This window comes from Coturnix japonica, chromosome 37 (assembly GCF_054131305.1).
Source record: "Coturnix japonica strain WE chromosome 37, WE-NBRP24, whole genome shotgun sequence".
NCBI lineage: Eukaryota > Metazoa > Chordata > Aves > Galliformes > Phasianidae > Coturnix > Coturnix japonica.
This window is the reverse complement of record NC_140699.1, coordinates 4849242-4865557: the sequence shown is the minus strand read 5'-3', so window position 1 is coordinate 4865557 and position 16316 is coordinate 4849242. Positions and strand designations below refer to the sequence as shown.

Here is a 16316-nt window from a genome sequence, read left to right as displayed (position 1 = left end):
TACAGGATGAATACATTAAAATGCTTAGGCATTCACGGCTGACATTTGTTCTGTTTAATTGAAATAATTTCATCACCTTCTAAACTAAGCTTTTATGACACATCAAAACTTTGGAACATTCTCTTTTCAATTATTTATAAGCCTTACAATATATTTCTAAATTTCTAGTTTAGTTGTCTCAAATCATGTTTTTATGTTTTCTCATAACAGCCTGCTCTTCATCTTAAGAATGCTGTCTAACCTCTAGCTTTCTAGAAAATGTGTCTCCTATGAGCTGTAGGATGAATACACAACACAATCCACTCCATTAAAATGCACACACCATAACAATGCTAAGCTTTTGATGCAGGAGTGCTTTCAAGAAACCCGTGTTTCTTTGTGCTATAACATGTCCATTGCTGAAAGTGGTCTAGTACCTAGAGCTGCCTAAATGAAGATTGTGTTGTAGCTCGACTATATTACAATGACAGTAAATGAAGGACATATCTTGTATTCACTTACCGTGTTTTTTTTTCCAATTTACTGAAATCATGGAAGTATTTATGGTTAGGTTACCTTAACTGAATGGTATATAAGCCCACTATATGGTGGTACATCTATTCTAAGAGTCTGTAATTGAATAAAGTAGGAAAACAGGGTAAGAGTTTATTGACAGAAGAGTGGTTCTGTGTTCACAGACTTCTGCACCATCTTGTCTTATTAACTGAAATGTTGTTTCCCTAGCATATAGCTGTTCTATGGTTGTCTTAATCATTTTGCTCTGTAGCCTCTAACAGCACCCTCAATGTGCTATTAGCAGCAGGGTCGTTCTGTAAATGAATAAGACAAAATATCTGTTTTTTTTCCTTTTTCCGGTGAAATTTCTCTGCCTACACAAGTTCTGTGTCCCTGGGAGCTGCAAGGAGTCAATCTTTGGTTCAGGTTAGGAGGAGTTTTATTTCTTTTTTTTTCTTCCTCCTTTTTAAATGTAGTTCAGCCAGCCACTTGGAAGGTGAAGATAAGATAGCACTGAGGTTGTCTGCAGACTCAAGTCACGAGGACTTGTAGGCTTCTCTCTCTGCTCACAATATAGTATTGCAGCGGGCACTTCTTGGGATCCATGATGGTGTATATTTGATTCTAGTTTCAGTGCTTTTCTCTTGGTTTCTGAAGCTGTGTTCTTGCTAAGCAGGAAGGTGTTTTTGTAGTGTTAGAATTAGCAATCAGTGTTGGAACTAATACCTTTGCTGTGAGCTGGGCAAGAGCGCTTCAGAAATAGTGCGTGGTTGTCATTAAATGCAGTGAAATGTGGCAGTGTCTTCTAAAAAAATTAACTTCCAGGATTTCCTGTGGAGCTGACTATTTTCTTGATCTTCATGTAAGTGCTCAGAATTAGTGCTCATAAAAAGATTTTAGTACTAATCCTCCTGTAGGTTCCTTTGAAATACAGTGTTAACATTTTTTTTTCTTTACTCCCGTAAAAGTTCTTAATGTGCCTCCTACGCTTCTTTCAGTGAACACACAGCCTCTGATTTATTAATGCACAACGTGTCCCAGAAATCAGTTTAACTGATTCCCATCCATCATTCAGTACCATTTCTTCTATTATGTTGCAGAGCGGGTGTCTTTGAAGCCCTATTTTGTATACACTGGGTGATAGTTCCGTCTAACTTTTCTGAAAAAGAGATAGAACTCACCAGTTTTATTATTTATGATTGAAGGGTGCATTAGTAAGAGCAGAGCCAGAAACCTACTTTCCATAAAAATGTTGAATACTGTTTTTCAGAAGCTGCCTTTCATTTACGCTTCTTAAGTTTTAGGAAATAAATTTAATGATCAAGAAAGGACTGACAGCACCAGTTCAAACAATGTTTAAGGCCAGGTCTGTGTACAAAAGCAAGGTCTGCAATCATACATTGTGCATTACGAATTAATCTAAACCGGCAATGTTATTTCTTGAAGGCCTGGAGCAAAGACGATATTTATTCCAGGCGAGTACCTTCTGTTCTGCCATGTTGTGTCTGTCCATTGCTCTTAGCTGCCTGTCATCTCTGCTGAATGCAAAATACATTGATTGTCACTTCTGCCCTCTGACATTATTGAAGCCTAAATAGAAGGATGTAGAGCTAGTATTTGTTATGCTACATCAGCCATAACATACTTCCTGTACCAAAACAGTCTCGTAGTCTCTGATGTTCAAAAGTAAGCAATGTCAGGGAAACAAAGACAAGCCCATCACTTGGGGACTTGTTTTATTAGCCTCCTCTAGCTAAATACTCCCTGACCTACATCTGGAGCTTGTCTGCAATTAGGAAATAACTATGTCTGCTGTGTTGAGCAAATCAGGAGAGAAGCTCTCAAAACAAGTGAGCAGTGGGTTATACCTAAGCTGGGGATATTTAAGGCAGAATCCTGAAGTTCACATTCAAGCACGGAAAGTGAGTGACGTGGTAACTTTCTGGTGCGCAATCCTACACCCTGGTCAGAAAGGTGACTGAAAGCAGCCCTCTGTGGGTTTGCTGATGGAAAAGCTGAGTTACCAGACTTTGATCCATAATCAGCACCATTATTCACTGAGACGGTTGGGATGGCCCATGTTAGAGTCAGGCAGTCTCTAATCTTTAAGTAGGAAGTTTGCAAAGCCTTGGATCAGTTACATTCTGAGTAGGAATAAGCTCTGTTTTTTTGTGGGGATTGAATATCAGTAAGACTCCAGCAGCAGGGCTCCCCTTTGCTCCCACAGTGAGGGGGTGTCCACAGCTCTGTACCTTTTCCCACATTTCATGGTGTCAGTGTGGAGTTTTTAACAATCAGCAGCACTTAAGTTAGCTAAGAGGCAGGCAGTGTGTTGGCACTGCCAAGAATGTCAGCAAGCAGTTTGTGGCCACCCCACATAATTGACACATCAGTGCGTTATTCAGAGTTTGCTCCGTACAAACTGTTAAACAATGAGTTAGGATTGCCAGCAAGGATAGTCAGTTTGGGAGTATGAAAATGTGTGCATCAGCATCTCTAAAATAAGAGAAGAAGAAGCAGCTTTGAGTCTGGGAAAGATTTACAGGTAGGCAGCACCCACTTGCTTTAATTAAGACTGAAAGAGAAGAGCTGAAGGTGACCTGTAGGGGTATAAATGAAGCTGGTGTGTGTAGTAGCAGAATAGGTATTAAAAGACCTGAGGAAGGGAACTGACTATCAGTGTTTGCTAGTGAGGAAGAGGAACCTGCAGCTTTTGGATGAGTACAGAGCTCTTCACTATTCAGTAAGAACCCAAACAGATTGAATGCAGTTTCCTCCTTTCTGGCTAAACAAAGACTGATGGAATATTACAATAAACTTCAGCCTTTTACTGCTTTAGTCAGTATAAAATTATAGAGAACAGGTCAGCCCTGTGAGTGCAGAGGAAATAGGTCAGGGGTAAAGCATATGAACAATAGCATCTCCATTTTCATAAGATATATTATTCCTGTTTTGAGGCAGATTCTGGTCTTTGTGAAGTGCCAGAGGGCATGTGTTGTGAACTCTGGAACAGGTAGATGAATGGTGGCTGAATTTAACTAATATAAGGAAGCCTTCATTAACTAATGAACTGAATAAGTACAAAGAGAAACTGAGCTTGAATAACTCAGCTTCTCCTCTGAAAAGAAGAACAATGGCATGGAAATCAAATAACATACTCCTTACGTGGGAATAAATTTCTGGCCAATCAGTCCTTGATTTGTTTTCCAGGTTGTACCCGTGCTGGCAAGCTTCATTTCTCATGAGTTGCTGGTAGTTGCTGGCTCTGGGATTCGTGGGTGGTTTATGCCAGAAGGTGAGTCCCAGTCTTGGCATTTGAGCTCTGTGTTCCACATGCAATGTAGTTGTCAGCATTTGGGCTCATGACCTTATTCTGACTGACATATCCTGTCCTATGCCCTGGAAAACCCATATGTGCACAATCCACTGTCAAACAGAGTTCATAGAGAGGACACGTTATTCATATAAACCTTGTTTTGAAATCTTTGGTCTTTGCCCTTTACCTGTTTATCTGTAAGTTTATTTACAAGACTGCTCTGTGTCCATTTGTGTCTAGATGATAAGTGACAAAATTAGATCTCACTTAAGGCTTACACTTGTTTACTTCTAGAAGATGGTGTGATATAGGTGCTAGGAGAGGTGAATCTATTGCAAAACAAAACAAAAATATTTCATTCAAAATTGAGCTTAGATACTTTCTTCTTGTAGTTCAGACTCTTTTACAAGGAATACAAATATGCAATCAGGTAATAGTGCAATCAGTGTCCTAATCAAAGTCAGGGGTCACTTGCTAGATGATCTCTTCGTTTGACACAAGTAGTAGGTGGCCAGATAGATAGTAGAGGACAGACAATTGCTATAGATAAAGAAACAATACAACCAAAATCAATTCAAACTTTTTTACTCTTATGACAGCAATATGAGTCATGCTGAAAAAACCTTCACAGCACACCTTTGTTTTTTTTTTTTTCCCTGGTAAATGTTTCAAAGGCTGAATATGAAATTTGGGTACAATTATTATTCCATTAAAAATAAAGATGTACTGCATCTGATTTCACTGTGTATCCAAACAGTTTTTAACATTTTTTTTTTTTTCCAGAACAAAATTGCACCAAGTAAATTTGTGCTAGAAACTTGCACTTAACACAGGAAAGAAACATTATTTTCTGGGCTGAGTGTACAGATGCTGCTGCTTTGGTACACGTGAAGTTCTTTTGTGTTTTATAGTCAAGTGTGTGATTTTTTTTTTTTCCACGTGGATGTACTTTTCTTTTGAAATGCCATAAAAATGTATTTTCTCCGCTTCCAAACAAAGATCAACAAGTATGTGATGCACTGACATGTCAGCAGTTACACAGGATAATTTTCCATGAAAAGGATGCTAATTAAACTTGAATCAAAATGAATTTGAACTAGAACTTGCCTTCTGGTGGGTGAAGCATGTAACAAAAGTAATAGCCTATGAAAAAATGGGACACGTGTATGAAGGTTTTTCTTTTGTGGTGTGGCACTCAGGAAAATACTCTTCATGTTGTGGAATTTCACGGTGCAGTGGTTGGTAAGTTTCTCTCTATTTCATTCCCCATAGATACTCTTGAAGCAGAACTGCTGAGTCACAGCCTGCACCAGTGACGGAGCTCCTGGTGGGAAGGCAGGGCCTACCCAGGGGAGCTTAAGTGCATGTAATGTGTCTGAGTGATTGGAAGGGCTGGAGCCAAGATCTACCCTTTCCAACACCTCATTTGAGGGTTGGTGGTGAAGGTGAGGATATCTTGTTGGAGATTCCTGTATACCTGAGGCCTTCTCAAAGTAAGTAGCTACTTTTCTTTATTTCTGTGTCTGCTGTGTTTGAGCAAATCCTCACTTGTTGCAGCCTGTGATCTTGCTCCTCTGCTGTTGTAGTTGTGCTTTCTGTTGTGTTACAGCCCTAAATTGTGCTCTTAGTCTGTGGTAGCTCTATGGGCTTTTTCCAGACCTTATTTAAAAACAAATGGAAAATGGGCAAAGTGGGTGTGAGAGTCAGACGAAAAAGTTTGGGTTTCACAGTGTCAACAACATGTATTGCCTCCTTTGGATTCCTTGACAGGTGACAAAAGATCAGAATTTCTATATTCTTCGCTGCACTATTTGTTACAAGGCTATACTACAAAAGGAGAACTGTGGTTTCTTTTTCCTATTTCCATTTCTTTTCTTCCTGTTCATTAAACTTCTCTTTGTAGAACATAGTTTATCAACTGGATGTATATGAAAGGATGCAGCCTTTTCAGCCAGAAATTTGACTCAAGCACTGCTGTTGAGAGGAGAATGCCAGTTGTGCTTGACAACTTAGTACTCTGTTGAGTGTGGAGTAGCTTTTGATTAGTTTTAGTTTTAATGTAGGCATTCTGCAGGTGAGAGGAGGTTCATGTAGAATCAAGGTAAATGTTTTTGAAAGGCTGTTTCATTTGCTCAAGCAGCAATAATAAACTTGCAATTGTTGCATATATATTTCTAGGCAAGTCAGTAATTTGCTTCCAAAGTGATTTGGTTATGTTTGGCCACTCGTAATGAAAAGCCTTATTCTGATTAATCTACAGCACATGTCAATTAATCTCTTGTGTAAGACTGAACTATAGTGCCTAATGTGGTTCTTCAAAGTGATAACCCTCTTATGCTTTGCTAAAAAAGTACTTGTCTTTGCAGTTCTGAAATAGATTAAATTAAATTTCACATTGTTGCTGTGAAGAGAGGAGGTAGGAAGAGCCCAGTCTCATAGAATCATAACTGGAAAGCAGTTTTGCTCTTCATGAACACTCTTGTAACCTCACTGTACTAACGTATGGGCAGAACCTAAAGGAAATGACATAAAATCCAATTTAACTTCAGACTCTTTCATTTTATAAGCAAGAAGAATTTGTGAATCTGCATAGATGCAATTGAACAAAATATGTAATGCAAGCCCTTTTTCATTGACTTAATTTAACCAATTTCAGCCACGTGTCAAATCACATGAGGGGGATGCTCTAGAAACTAGTAAAGTCACAAACCTCTTAACTAATCTTGTTGATGCTAATTTAAATTCTTGTAATAAATTTCTATTATAAAAATATCAGAGGGAAATAGGAAATGCTGGTACATAATGCTCAGGAGATATGAAAACTAGTCTGATTGGCTGGGAAACTTGTGCCTTTCAAAATTCCACACTTACGAGCAGTCCTATGAATGTTTTGGTCAGTTGCTGGCATTTAATGAAACCTGCAGAATTCATGGCATCTGTAAGAGTCCCACATTGCATTAGTTGATGATGGGGCTTGGGCCAACAGGCTCAGTGTCTCTGGATGATGGATCTCAGGTTGAAAATCACTGTGCTCGCTCACCCTTCTGATCATCCTGGACGTCAGATTCATGGGAAATCAAAGTTGCTTTGTTATGCTCATTTCTGAATGGAAACGCTTTGCATGCCTCTCATGTCTACATCTGGGCTTTGGGTCAGATGCTTTGCACACTCAAGATTTCATTCAGTAGCTGTGGCAGAGTGCATCATGTTAGGTTTTCATTCGTCAGTCCTGGGTGCTTGAAACTGTAAGGAAGAGCCATTCTCACAATATGAGTGAGAAACCTGAAGTTGTGGGGTCCTCAGCGCATCAGCTGCAGCTGACTAGCTAGTTAAAGATAATCTGGTCTTTCTAATTTAAAAATGTAGTGTAAGATGATAAGTTAAAGGGAACACTGTTACGGTTGTACGTGACGCTAGAATAGATTTGTCCTCAGTGCTGTTACAAAACAAGTCTCCACAAACAAATTTTAGTGTCTCATTAAAGACTGCTTTATTGAGAGCATAGTGAACAATGGATATTTAAGGTTATTTTTTGAGAGCAGAAATTATTTACGTTTAAAGAAAACTTTGACTTTATTTCTTGACCATCTTAAGCTATAAATCTTAAGCTGTGTTTTACTTGCTCTGTTATTACCAGAAATGCAGTGTAGTAAAACATGAAGTACTCAAAAAAAACCCCGCAAACATTATTGAAGTCTTATATGGGCACTTAATGTTGAAACATCTTTACTACCAGTTTATAGACACTTAAAATATCATTGTCCTATAAGGTCAATTGCTCTTGCAACTTCACTAGTGGCAGTTACACTGCCTACCCTGTATTGCATTAAACCTTCGTGTACTTATTTAGAGTCATGTGCTTCTTCCACTTTCAATGCTCTTACATATGTTATAGGAATCAGAACTTTTAAAGCAGGCTTTTAAAAATCGGATGTAACTTTTAAATCATATGTGCCTTCCTTTTGTTTATTTCTAGAGCTGTTAGAGACACAAATGAAAATTCTTTTGTAATATAATTGATGTCTGACTATAACATGAATCTTGTCATATTCAACTTTTACCTCTGTTCTTGTACTTGTATCATTCTGCTCTTTTAGCAGAATTGAAGAGGATAGTGTCTGGTCTTGATAGCTTGGGTACAAAAAGGGATCTATGGCGAGTCCTAAATGAAATCATTTATCTGCTTTAAAACTATACTTCAAGGACTGTTATGCCTTCAGCAGAGATTTGCAGGGGAGGGGAAGAGATCAGAAGGAAAAACTGAAGCGATGGGTCATCATGACATACTTGCGTACAAGCATCAATAAATACACTTCTTAGGGGCAGTTGCTGGTACGTCTTCCTCCCAAATATGAGTACAGAGGTATGGTGTCTGACAGCACCCACTGGGCAGCTCAACACACAGCTACATGCCACACACACTCAGGAGAATGCACAAAAGGTAATTTGTGTAGGCATAAATATATGTACCGAGAATATAATTCCTTAGGAGCAGGCAAGCTGATTGTTTGATTCAAATTGTTTCTTAATTGAAACACAAAACAGCTCCTCTTTAATCTTCAGAGTACTTGAAATCATGTCTAGCTGGGAATATATGAACAACAGTATATGAACTGCATCTTTGAGGAATGATGTCTCTACTTTTTTCCAGTAACAGATGCCATTTGGATTAACAAATAGGGATTCTCCTCACAGCAGCAGTATCTGATGGGGTTATCAAATTCTCTGAAACTAAAGAGAATGTGACAGTGACATCAATCAGATGTTATTGCTGCACATACAAATTCATTTGCTAGCCCAAGTGGTAGTTCATTTTTGTGCAGCTGGGAAATTCCTTTCAAGATTTGGTAATAGCTCAGCAGTGTGTATGAGTGGATTTGTATACATAAATGACATATATGGGTGCTGTGGCAGCAGTGCAAAGCCATACAAATCTGGAGCTGTTTGTTCCTGATTTGAGGCTTTCCATCATCAGAGCTTTGTCTTTTTGGCCTGTGTTAAACATGGGGCGCATAACATCAAGTTGAAACTTGCCGTGGTAGATTCACAGATGTTTCACCTATGTATTTGTTAAATTAAATGTAGGTCTGTAGTGACAAATTTCAGTCTTGATTAAACCTACGTCGGATTATAGTCTGGTGCTGCAGTTTTCACGTTCATTTTGTAGTGGAGTAGGTATCAGGCTTAAAACCTTAACCATAATATTTAGAGGATGTTCAACACTAGACTTCTGTTATAACATTGCCTTTATGGTTTTAAATGGTAATTGCCCTAGTGGCTATTTTATGCACTCAAGTATAAGTGCTCTATATGTGTATAATACCTGGATTTAACAGTTGTCTTTGTTCAGAGCCATATCAGGCATAGCAACAGCTCCTGTGGGTCAAAAGCTTTTGCCTTTTGAATACCCTCCGTGCCTCTCTGAGTTGACCTTCTCTTAGGAAATAGGTTCACAATAGGGCTGAAATGTCCTGCATGCATTTCTCATTTCGTAGTGGAGCATTGCAACTGCTATGTCCTCTTGGGCTTTGAGCTTTGAAGAGCTCCTCTTCCTTATGGCTGCTTTTAGACAAGAAAAAATATGCCAGCAGACTCTATATCTGTGCGTTAGCACTCCATGTACTGCATTCCCTTTCTGGGCTGTTGCATTAATTTCACAGTGTTTTCCAATATCTAGTAGCTCTGAATCAAAAGAATCTTGGTCTTTTCTGTTTCTAGCAGTTCTGGATTTAGAACAGTCTAGAAATTAAACGATGTCCTAATCTTGCCTTAGTGGCAAATGAGGGAAGAGTACTTGTCTGTGTGGGCATGGCCAAATTGTGGCACTGGGACTTACAGTCCTGATGTTAATCCATGGAGAGAACATCCTCCTATCCACACTGTTATTGGGCCATGAGAAATTAGTTTATTATGAACAGGATTTAGGAAAAAAAATTAATGAAGTGTCATTAAAAAAAAATATATATATATATACACATATATATTTTTTCTTAAAGCACCCTGTAAAGTAAAAGCATGAATTCAGTTTGTTTGTGGAGTCAGAGGCATCTCGATATGTATTCGCACTTGTTAATGAAGGGGGACAGCTGCCTGGAGATGCAGAAATTGTAGTTGAAAGGAACTCTGAGAAACACTTATAAGTGTATGTCTATGTATTTTTATAGTCTTTTGTACAGATTTGTATCTATTCACTGTAAGAGAAACGCTATCCTTTTACAGTCTCCATTGAGTGGTATTGGCTTTGAAAGGTATATTCCACCCCTGCTTTGTTCACATATGCACATTATTTCTGTTTTAAGGTTTGCTGTGAGTAAAAGCAATCACTGGGTAGGATTCATCTCCTTACAACTATGTCTCTTTAGAGTCAGTGGAGATCACATCAGGACAGTCAGTAGATTCTCGAGTGCAATTCCTGCTATCTTAAAGCAACACTTAAATAGGTCAGATTAATTGTGCCTGAGAGGTTTATTTCTTTCCACTGATTATGGAGGGAGAGTAGATGTTTGTATCACAGTCATCAGCTCTGAAGCTCAGTGATGTGCATCCCATCTGTGGTGTCAGCACAGAGTGGTTCCTGCAGTGAGGTGCTTCCCATCTACTGGCCTCCCGCTCTGCATTTCTGTGGTTCTGCTTTCCTGCACACCAGTATGATTTTTGCCTTGACATTAGAGTTCATAGATGTGAAAATGTAGTCTCCAGATGTTTTAATTCTGCCTGTCAGCACAAGAACCACATTCTAAAACACTTCATTTGACATAATGCATAGGAGAGAAGTGGAGGTGCTGTAGGAGACTTTGTCAAATGGGTCCTTTGCTGTTACAACTAGGGCAAGTTAGCCCTGTTTTGAGCATGGTTGGATTATGCAACCTCCAAAAGCCTCTTCCAGTCTGGTTAATTCTATGACTCTTCATCCAGAGTTTTTCAAATTCATGGTTATTAGTGGCAGGTTTTAAGTCGGGCAATCTGTCTTTTAACAGGTCATAACATAGCAGCCAGTCTTGGGCCTGTACCTTGCTTTCTGACCTATTCCTGGGGCTGGATGAGGAGAGCTGCCTGGATTTTCTCCATGAAGTTAGGCAGGATCTTCTGTAGGTACTCAGCAGAGCATTGCTTGGCAAACTTTTTTTCCCCTTTCCTTCCTCTACAAAGAATAAGTATATAGAATAAAGTGAAAGAAGATATTTTTCTGTTCTGCTAAGGCAATTTTGTAAGACTTGGCGTGAGTATCCTGGGAGTCTAAGCTAAAGATGGTGAACATATGGGAAAGCCCAGGAGGAAGCACAGAGTTTTAGTTTTCAAACCTTACTCTTGGATTGCTACAGTAATGTAATGAAAGGACATTAAATGAGCTGAAGTTATTAAACCCTAAAGGTTACAGAGTCCTATTGGGGGCCACATTCAAAATGTAATTAAGCCAAGTCCAGATATTTTAATTTCTAGCTGGAGATTTACACAACATAAGTAGATTCTTCTTCCAATTCTAAACTTTATTGAAAATAAGCTTGTTAACTTGTTTATTTCTCTCTAGCAGTAACTGAATAGACATTGTTTAGAGCCACTTGGCTCTAGTAAAACAGTAGGTACCAGTATCAAAGAGTCATGGTTCAAATCAGATCATGTATCTGGGAAAACAGATGCTTGCACTCTGCTATTAAAGTCTCACTCCCCCAAAACCATGTAGTCTGCAAATGGTTATCCATTCTGATCCTCCAAGGCTCTCCCTGCCTGTTGTTCCAGATGGTCCATTGCTGGTATAATGCTCTCCATTACAGTGTGTGAGAGAACAATGGTCCTAGAACTGTTAATTCTGCTTATTAGGAATATAGGATTACACTTATAAGAGGTTGTTTCCATCTAAAACATTCCGATTTCATTGTAAAATGAACTTGAGTGAGTTTAACTCTTCAAGAACACTATCTTTAAAAAACAAAACACAAGAACAACAACAACAAAAAGTTCACCAAACATGAACACCACCGAGAAAAATCCTTAAAACAAGCCAAAATCCAAAACCAAGGACATATCTTTATGGATTTGACTTGGCTTCCTATTGCTGGATTGGCTCAGCTTTTAGTAGTCCCTTCTCTCCTTCTGTCTGACTAGCTGCTCTTCTCTGAAGGAGTCGGATTGGCTCTGCTATCTATTTTCCTCAGGGAGAAAGCTGGCATGTGGTTCAGGTGCCTTGTGCTGCAGTTTGCAGGTCTGTGCTGGAAAGCTGACTCTTGAGATGACCTGGGTGAAAAAGAAGACGTCACTCCCTCTGCCCCACATCAGTTTATTTCTTGGACTAATTCTGTGACCTGTTTGGGCATTGTGACTCCAAACAAGTTTATTCATGAAACACATATTGAGTGTGTCCTGTGACTGCCTTGGAGCTGGGAAGATGATTTGAGGGGGCAAGAAGCCAGCAGTCTGCCTTGGTGAGTTGTGCGCACACTAACTAGGGTTTGAGTGACCTGGAATAATCAGGCACTGGCAAGGTATACCTGGGTGCTGTGAAAAGGTGTGGATTAGAATTCTTAAGGTGAGGGGAGACTCAGTCCTAAAACTCGCTCCTTGGTTGTTTGTCTTGACTGTTGGAGGCAACGGGCTGGCACTGAAAAAATGCTTAAGTTTTAAATTCAGAACAAAAACCTGCAGCAAGCCAAATCACCTTATTTAGAACTTACTAATTGCTTATAACTTTGCTACATCAGTGAAGACATTAGTTAGAAGCAATTGTGGGGCAAGGAGGAAGATAAGAACATGTTTTTAAGACTGTCTTAATATTCAGTCGTACTAAACAAGGTTGCTATGCTTGAGACAACAAGAGTAGAGGAGAACTGCTGAGAGTTGCTCTCCTGCTGGAAGGTGTTTGTGTTTGGAAGTACAAGCACTCTGCCCAAGAGACAGCGGGCTGCAGGCTGGCGTAAAAGCTGCTTCAAGGACAGAATCCAGTGAGAATGGTTTGTATGCAGGTGGAGGAGAACATGAACCTTGGGCACCACTCTCCCTTTTTTGTTTTGTTTCTCTACTCTGATAGGGTTGTGTAGGGCTGGGCTTCTTAGAGGAGTAACTGTATTAAAGACAGCAATTCCTGAAAAGGTCAATTTAGGATACCTTCGTCTTGATCGGTAAACAGACAAAAAAATAGATGTGTGAGTTTTGCACTTGAATCTCGATGAGCAGGAGGCATGTGGTAATGTGTGAGAAGAGCCTCAATGTGCAGAGCAGCCCAGAGAGACCAGTTCAGCAGCAGATCGGGATGTGGGAGTCAGACAACGCTCCCACATTAATTAATGAGGTGAGGAAATAGAATCACATGTTTTCCAAGTTTGTTCTCCAGAGAAGATTTATCTGGAAAAGCTTCTGTGTTGATTTAATGGAGATGTGCACACTATGAGGTGTTTGTATGAACAGTTCTGAGCTATTTGGATGCATGTCCCAAAAGCAGAGTAGGGCAAGCGGTGAGAAACTTCTCCCCTGCTTTTTTATTTGCTTACCTTATTTCTCACTGAACGAAGGTGCATTGGGTCTGAGGGCAGTGTCTGAGCCAGTTATTCCTCTGTCCTTCCGGGGTACAGTGCCAGTCCCTGCCTGTTCCCTGCCGGGTGTTTCCTGAGGGAAAACTGAATGAGGAGTGGGGAGTGAAGAACCTGTTTCCCCCAGGAGAGCAGCTCAGGGATTTGTATTGAAACAGGCCAATGATTGAGCTTAGTCCTTAACCAAAGTGTTAATGCTGGCAGCTTGCCTGCACAGTATAAAAAAAGAAGTAAAAAAAAAAGGTAGGGGGAAGGATGAGGGTGAAGATGTGGATGGAAAAGAAAACACAGCAGCCTGTACAACCCATGCAAAAGAGACAAAATGAATGTGCTACAAGGAAGGCAAGCTTCCTGGGTGAGGTCAGAATGGAGAGGGGAGCAGGTCACAGGCACAAGCTTGAGAAGGTTAGCTTTGAAAAGCACTCCAATGGCTTTTTTCTGTGCTAGGGAGCAGCAGCTGTTGGTTGTGCCTCTGCTGAGATTGAATTTTGATCTACTTCAAGCTGCAGTAAAAAAGATGCAATATCCTCTGCAAAATGCCTGCTGAGCACAGAGCTGGGTTTGTAGGGATTGCATGGGTAGATCAATCTATTGGCTTATTAGCTAAAATGATCAGGAATTGCATCACAATGGACTATCGATGTCCCATAGCAGCTGATGGCTCTGAATTCTCATCTCTTCTCTTTGAATATCTATTTTATGTATGTATGTATATGTATATACATACATACATGTATATAAATATAAATTTAAGTTTCTTCATAAATTTTTAGGATACAGTGCACTCGTACCTTGTAACAATTGTATCTTCTGAGATAATTGTGCCCTTAATTTTTTCTGCTGGTTGTTTCTTCTAGGCTTGCCATCTGTGGGACTGGCAGTCCTCAGTGGCTTCAAACATCCCAGTGAAATTTGATCTGATCTTTCCTTTTTCTTTGTCTAAACAAGCATGGTCTAAACTAGTTGGTTCAGGGTGCGTGGCACACAGAGCATGCTTGACTGAGAGTTTCCAGGCAGGGTGAGGATCCTTATGAGGAAAATCCATTCTCTTCAGTGAAAGCTGCCTTCAGAGCCTGGGAGCCCTGGGACAACTGCAGCCGTGCCTTGCAGTAATCTGGTAAGCAAGAGAAAGATGAGGCTGATTGGAAAATAAACCGAAATGATACAATATTTGCAATGGATAGCTTTCCTCCTGTCTCTGCATATATTGAAAGTTTGTGCTATTTGATGATGCCTCTCCTTTCCCTACCAAATGTTTTACTGTTTTGCTGCTTGCTCTGAAGCTCTAGCAGAGACCTGCTGTGGTACGTAACTTCTAATCTGAGGGTCAGCAGGTTGGGCTCATTCAACAGCAAACTCTGTGGTCACTAAAGTGTCACTGATGCCATGTCCCGAGATACATCCCAGTGAGGTTTTCCAGAAGTGAAAAGATGACAGTTCTGACAAAGGCCGATGAAGTGGGAATTATCAAAGCAATGTAAAAGGGGAGTGTGTTCAATGAAGAAAAGAGAAGTTTCCTTTTGGGATTGGGGGAAAGGACTGAAATGAAATGAAGCTTTCTTGTAAATATTATAGAGAAACTCTTTGCTGGCTTGGCTGAAAGACAAAGTTAGCATGAAGTAAACCGGACAATGAATTGTACAGACAGTTGGATAGGCAGGCCTTGGATTTCTTCATAAAGACCATTTCCTGTGTGTTGTTAATCCTGTTGATTTAAAAACAAAACAACAACAAAAGGTTTCCTTAATTGTCCAGAAGTTTGCTGGACCCAAACCTTGATGGTTATTACGTATTTTCCACAGATTGCACAAATCTAAGTTTAGTTTGGATGTCATTCTAGCTGACTCTTTTTCAGCCATGCAGTGGAATTTGAATGTGGGTTATTATAGTGGGTCCCTTTTTCCTTTACTGACAATTTTCCCAGCGGTGTAATCAGTCTGTGATAAGTTTTGATTCTGCGTTAACTCTTGTGAGATTGTTTTTATGGATTCATAAGGAATCAGACCTTTGGAACCTGCGTTAGCAGAACAGAAAAACTTTTCCTCTTGTCCTCTGGATGCAGAAACGTCGTGTCACCTAGAAAAAGTGACACAGTAATCACAAGCTGAATGTGAATTTGCAGAAGAGGGCTGTTGTATGGTCCTTAGCTTAGAACTGCATGATGCTTCTTTAGAAGGGAGACCCTGAAGAGGCGTTCAAAATGGAGTACTTGATATGCTTCATGTAAAAACCAATGCCTTAGTGGAAATCATGTGTTGCATTTTAATATTTCTGGTTTTGCTAAGGGAGAGGAGAAAAAAATAATCCAGGTTGCTATTTCTAAATGAGTTCTAGCAGTGACCCATACAGTCCACCTTCTTCTTTTACACAGGCACACAAGGGATCTCTCACAGTAAAGAGTGCTAAGTTTGCATGCTTAAATTTAAAATCCTGCTTAAATAGAGTTTAACTAAGACCTTAACTCTCTTGACATTAGACCTAATAATTATTAGGCAAAGCAAGTACTGTCTTTTATTAAACTAATGGGTAGAGTTGGAAGGAAAAAAAAGACAAGCTCCCGGGTGTAAAAGAATTTGTCTTTTTTTTTTTTTTTTTCCCTCAACATCTCTTAGCGAGAGGTGGGGAGAATGAAGTATTTTCTCTTTCCATTCAGTGCTTTTCTTGCCCATGTCCTTGATTGACCATAACTCTGTTATATACTACATTATGAACTATTGCTGTTCTGTGGTTGTGTGATTAAAAATGAGAGAGGTCCTATTGGGGGAAGCTGCAGTCTGACTGGGACTAGACTCCATGGTGAGGTGCAGTAAGCAAAGGAGCAGCATCCGGAAGAGACAGTGAAAAAAGCATGTTTACAAAGGCCAGTTCTCCATGTGGTTTTGGTTTTGAAGACCAAGTACGTAATGCAGTAAGCTTCAGAAGCTATCAGCAGCTTCTCCTAGCTGACAATTCAGGTACTGGGGATAAAAGAAGTGATTTTGAAG

The 16316-nt window shown here is 39.8% G+C and overlaps 1 protein-coding gene across 8 annotated transcripts in view; it reads left to right on the top strand.

Moving 5' to 3' along the window:
* The window catches only part of LOC146754996 (receptor-type tyrosine-protein phosphatase T-like), a 396275-nt gene that overhangs the window by 34948 nt on the left and 345011 nt on the right, over window positions 1–16316 (top strand). For 7 of the 8 annotated variants that reach the window (XM_085526589.1, XM_085526588.1, XM_085526587.1 and 4 more), the window contains 2 exons: window positions 3706–3790; window positions 5084–5304. In XM_085526589.1, coding sequence (XP_085382715.1) covers window positions 5181–5304 — 124 coding nt within the window. In that variant the 5' untranslated portion in view covers window positions 3706–3790; window positions 5084–5180. Of the gene's footprint in view, window positions 1–3705; window positions 3791–5083; window positions 5305–12189; window positions 14450–16316 lie in introns of those variants that run through there. The other variant, XM_085526590.1, reaches the window with a different exon arrangement.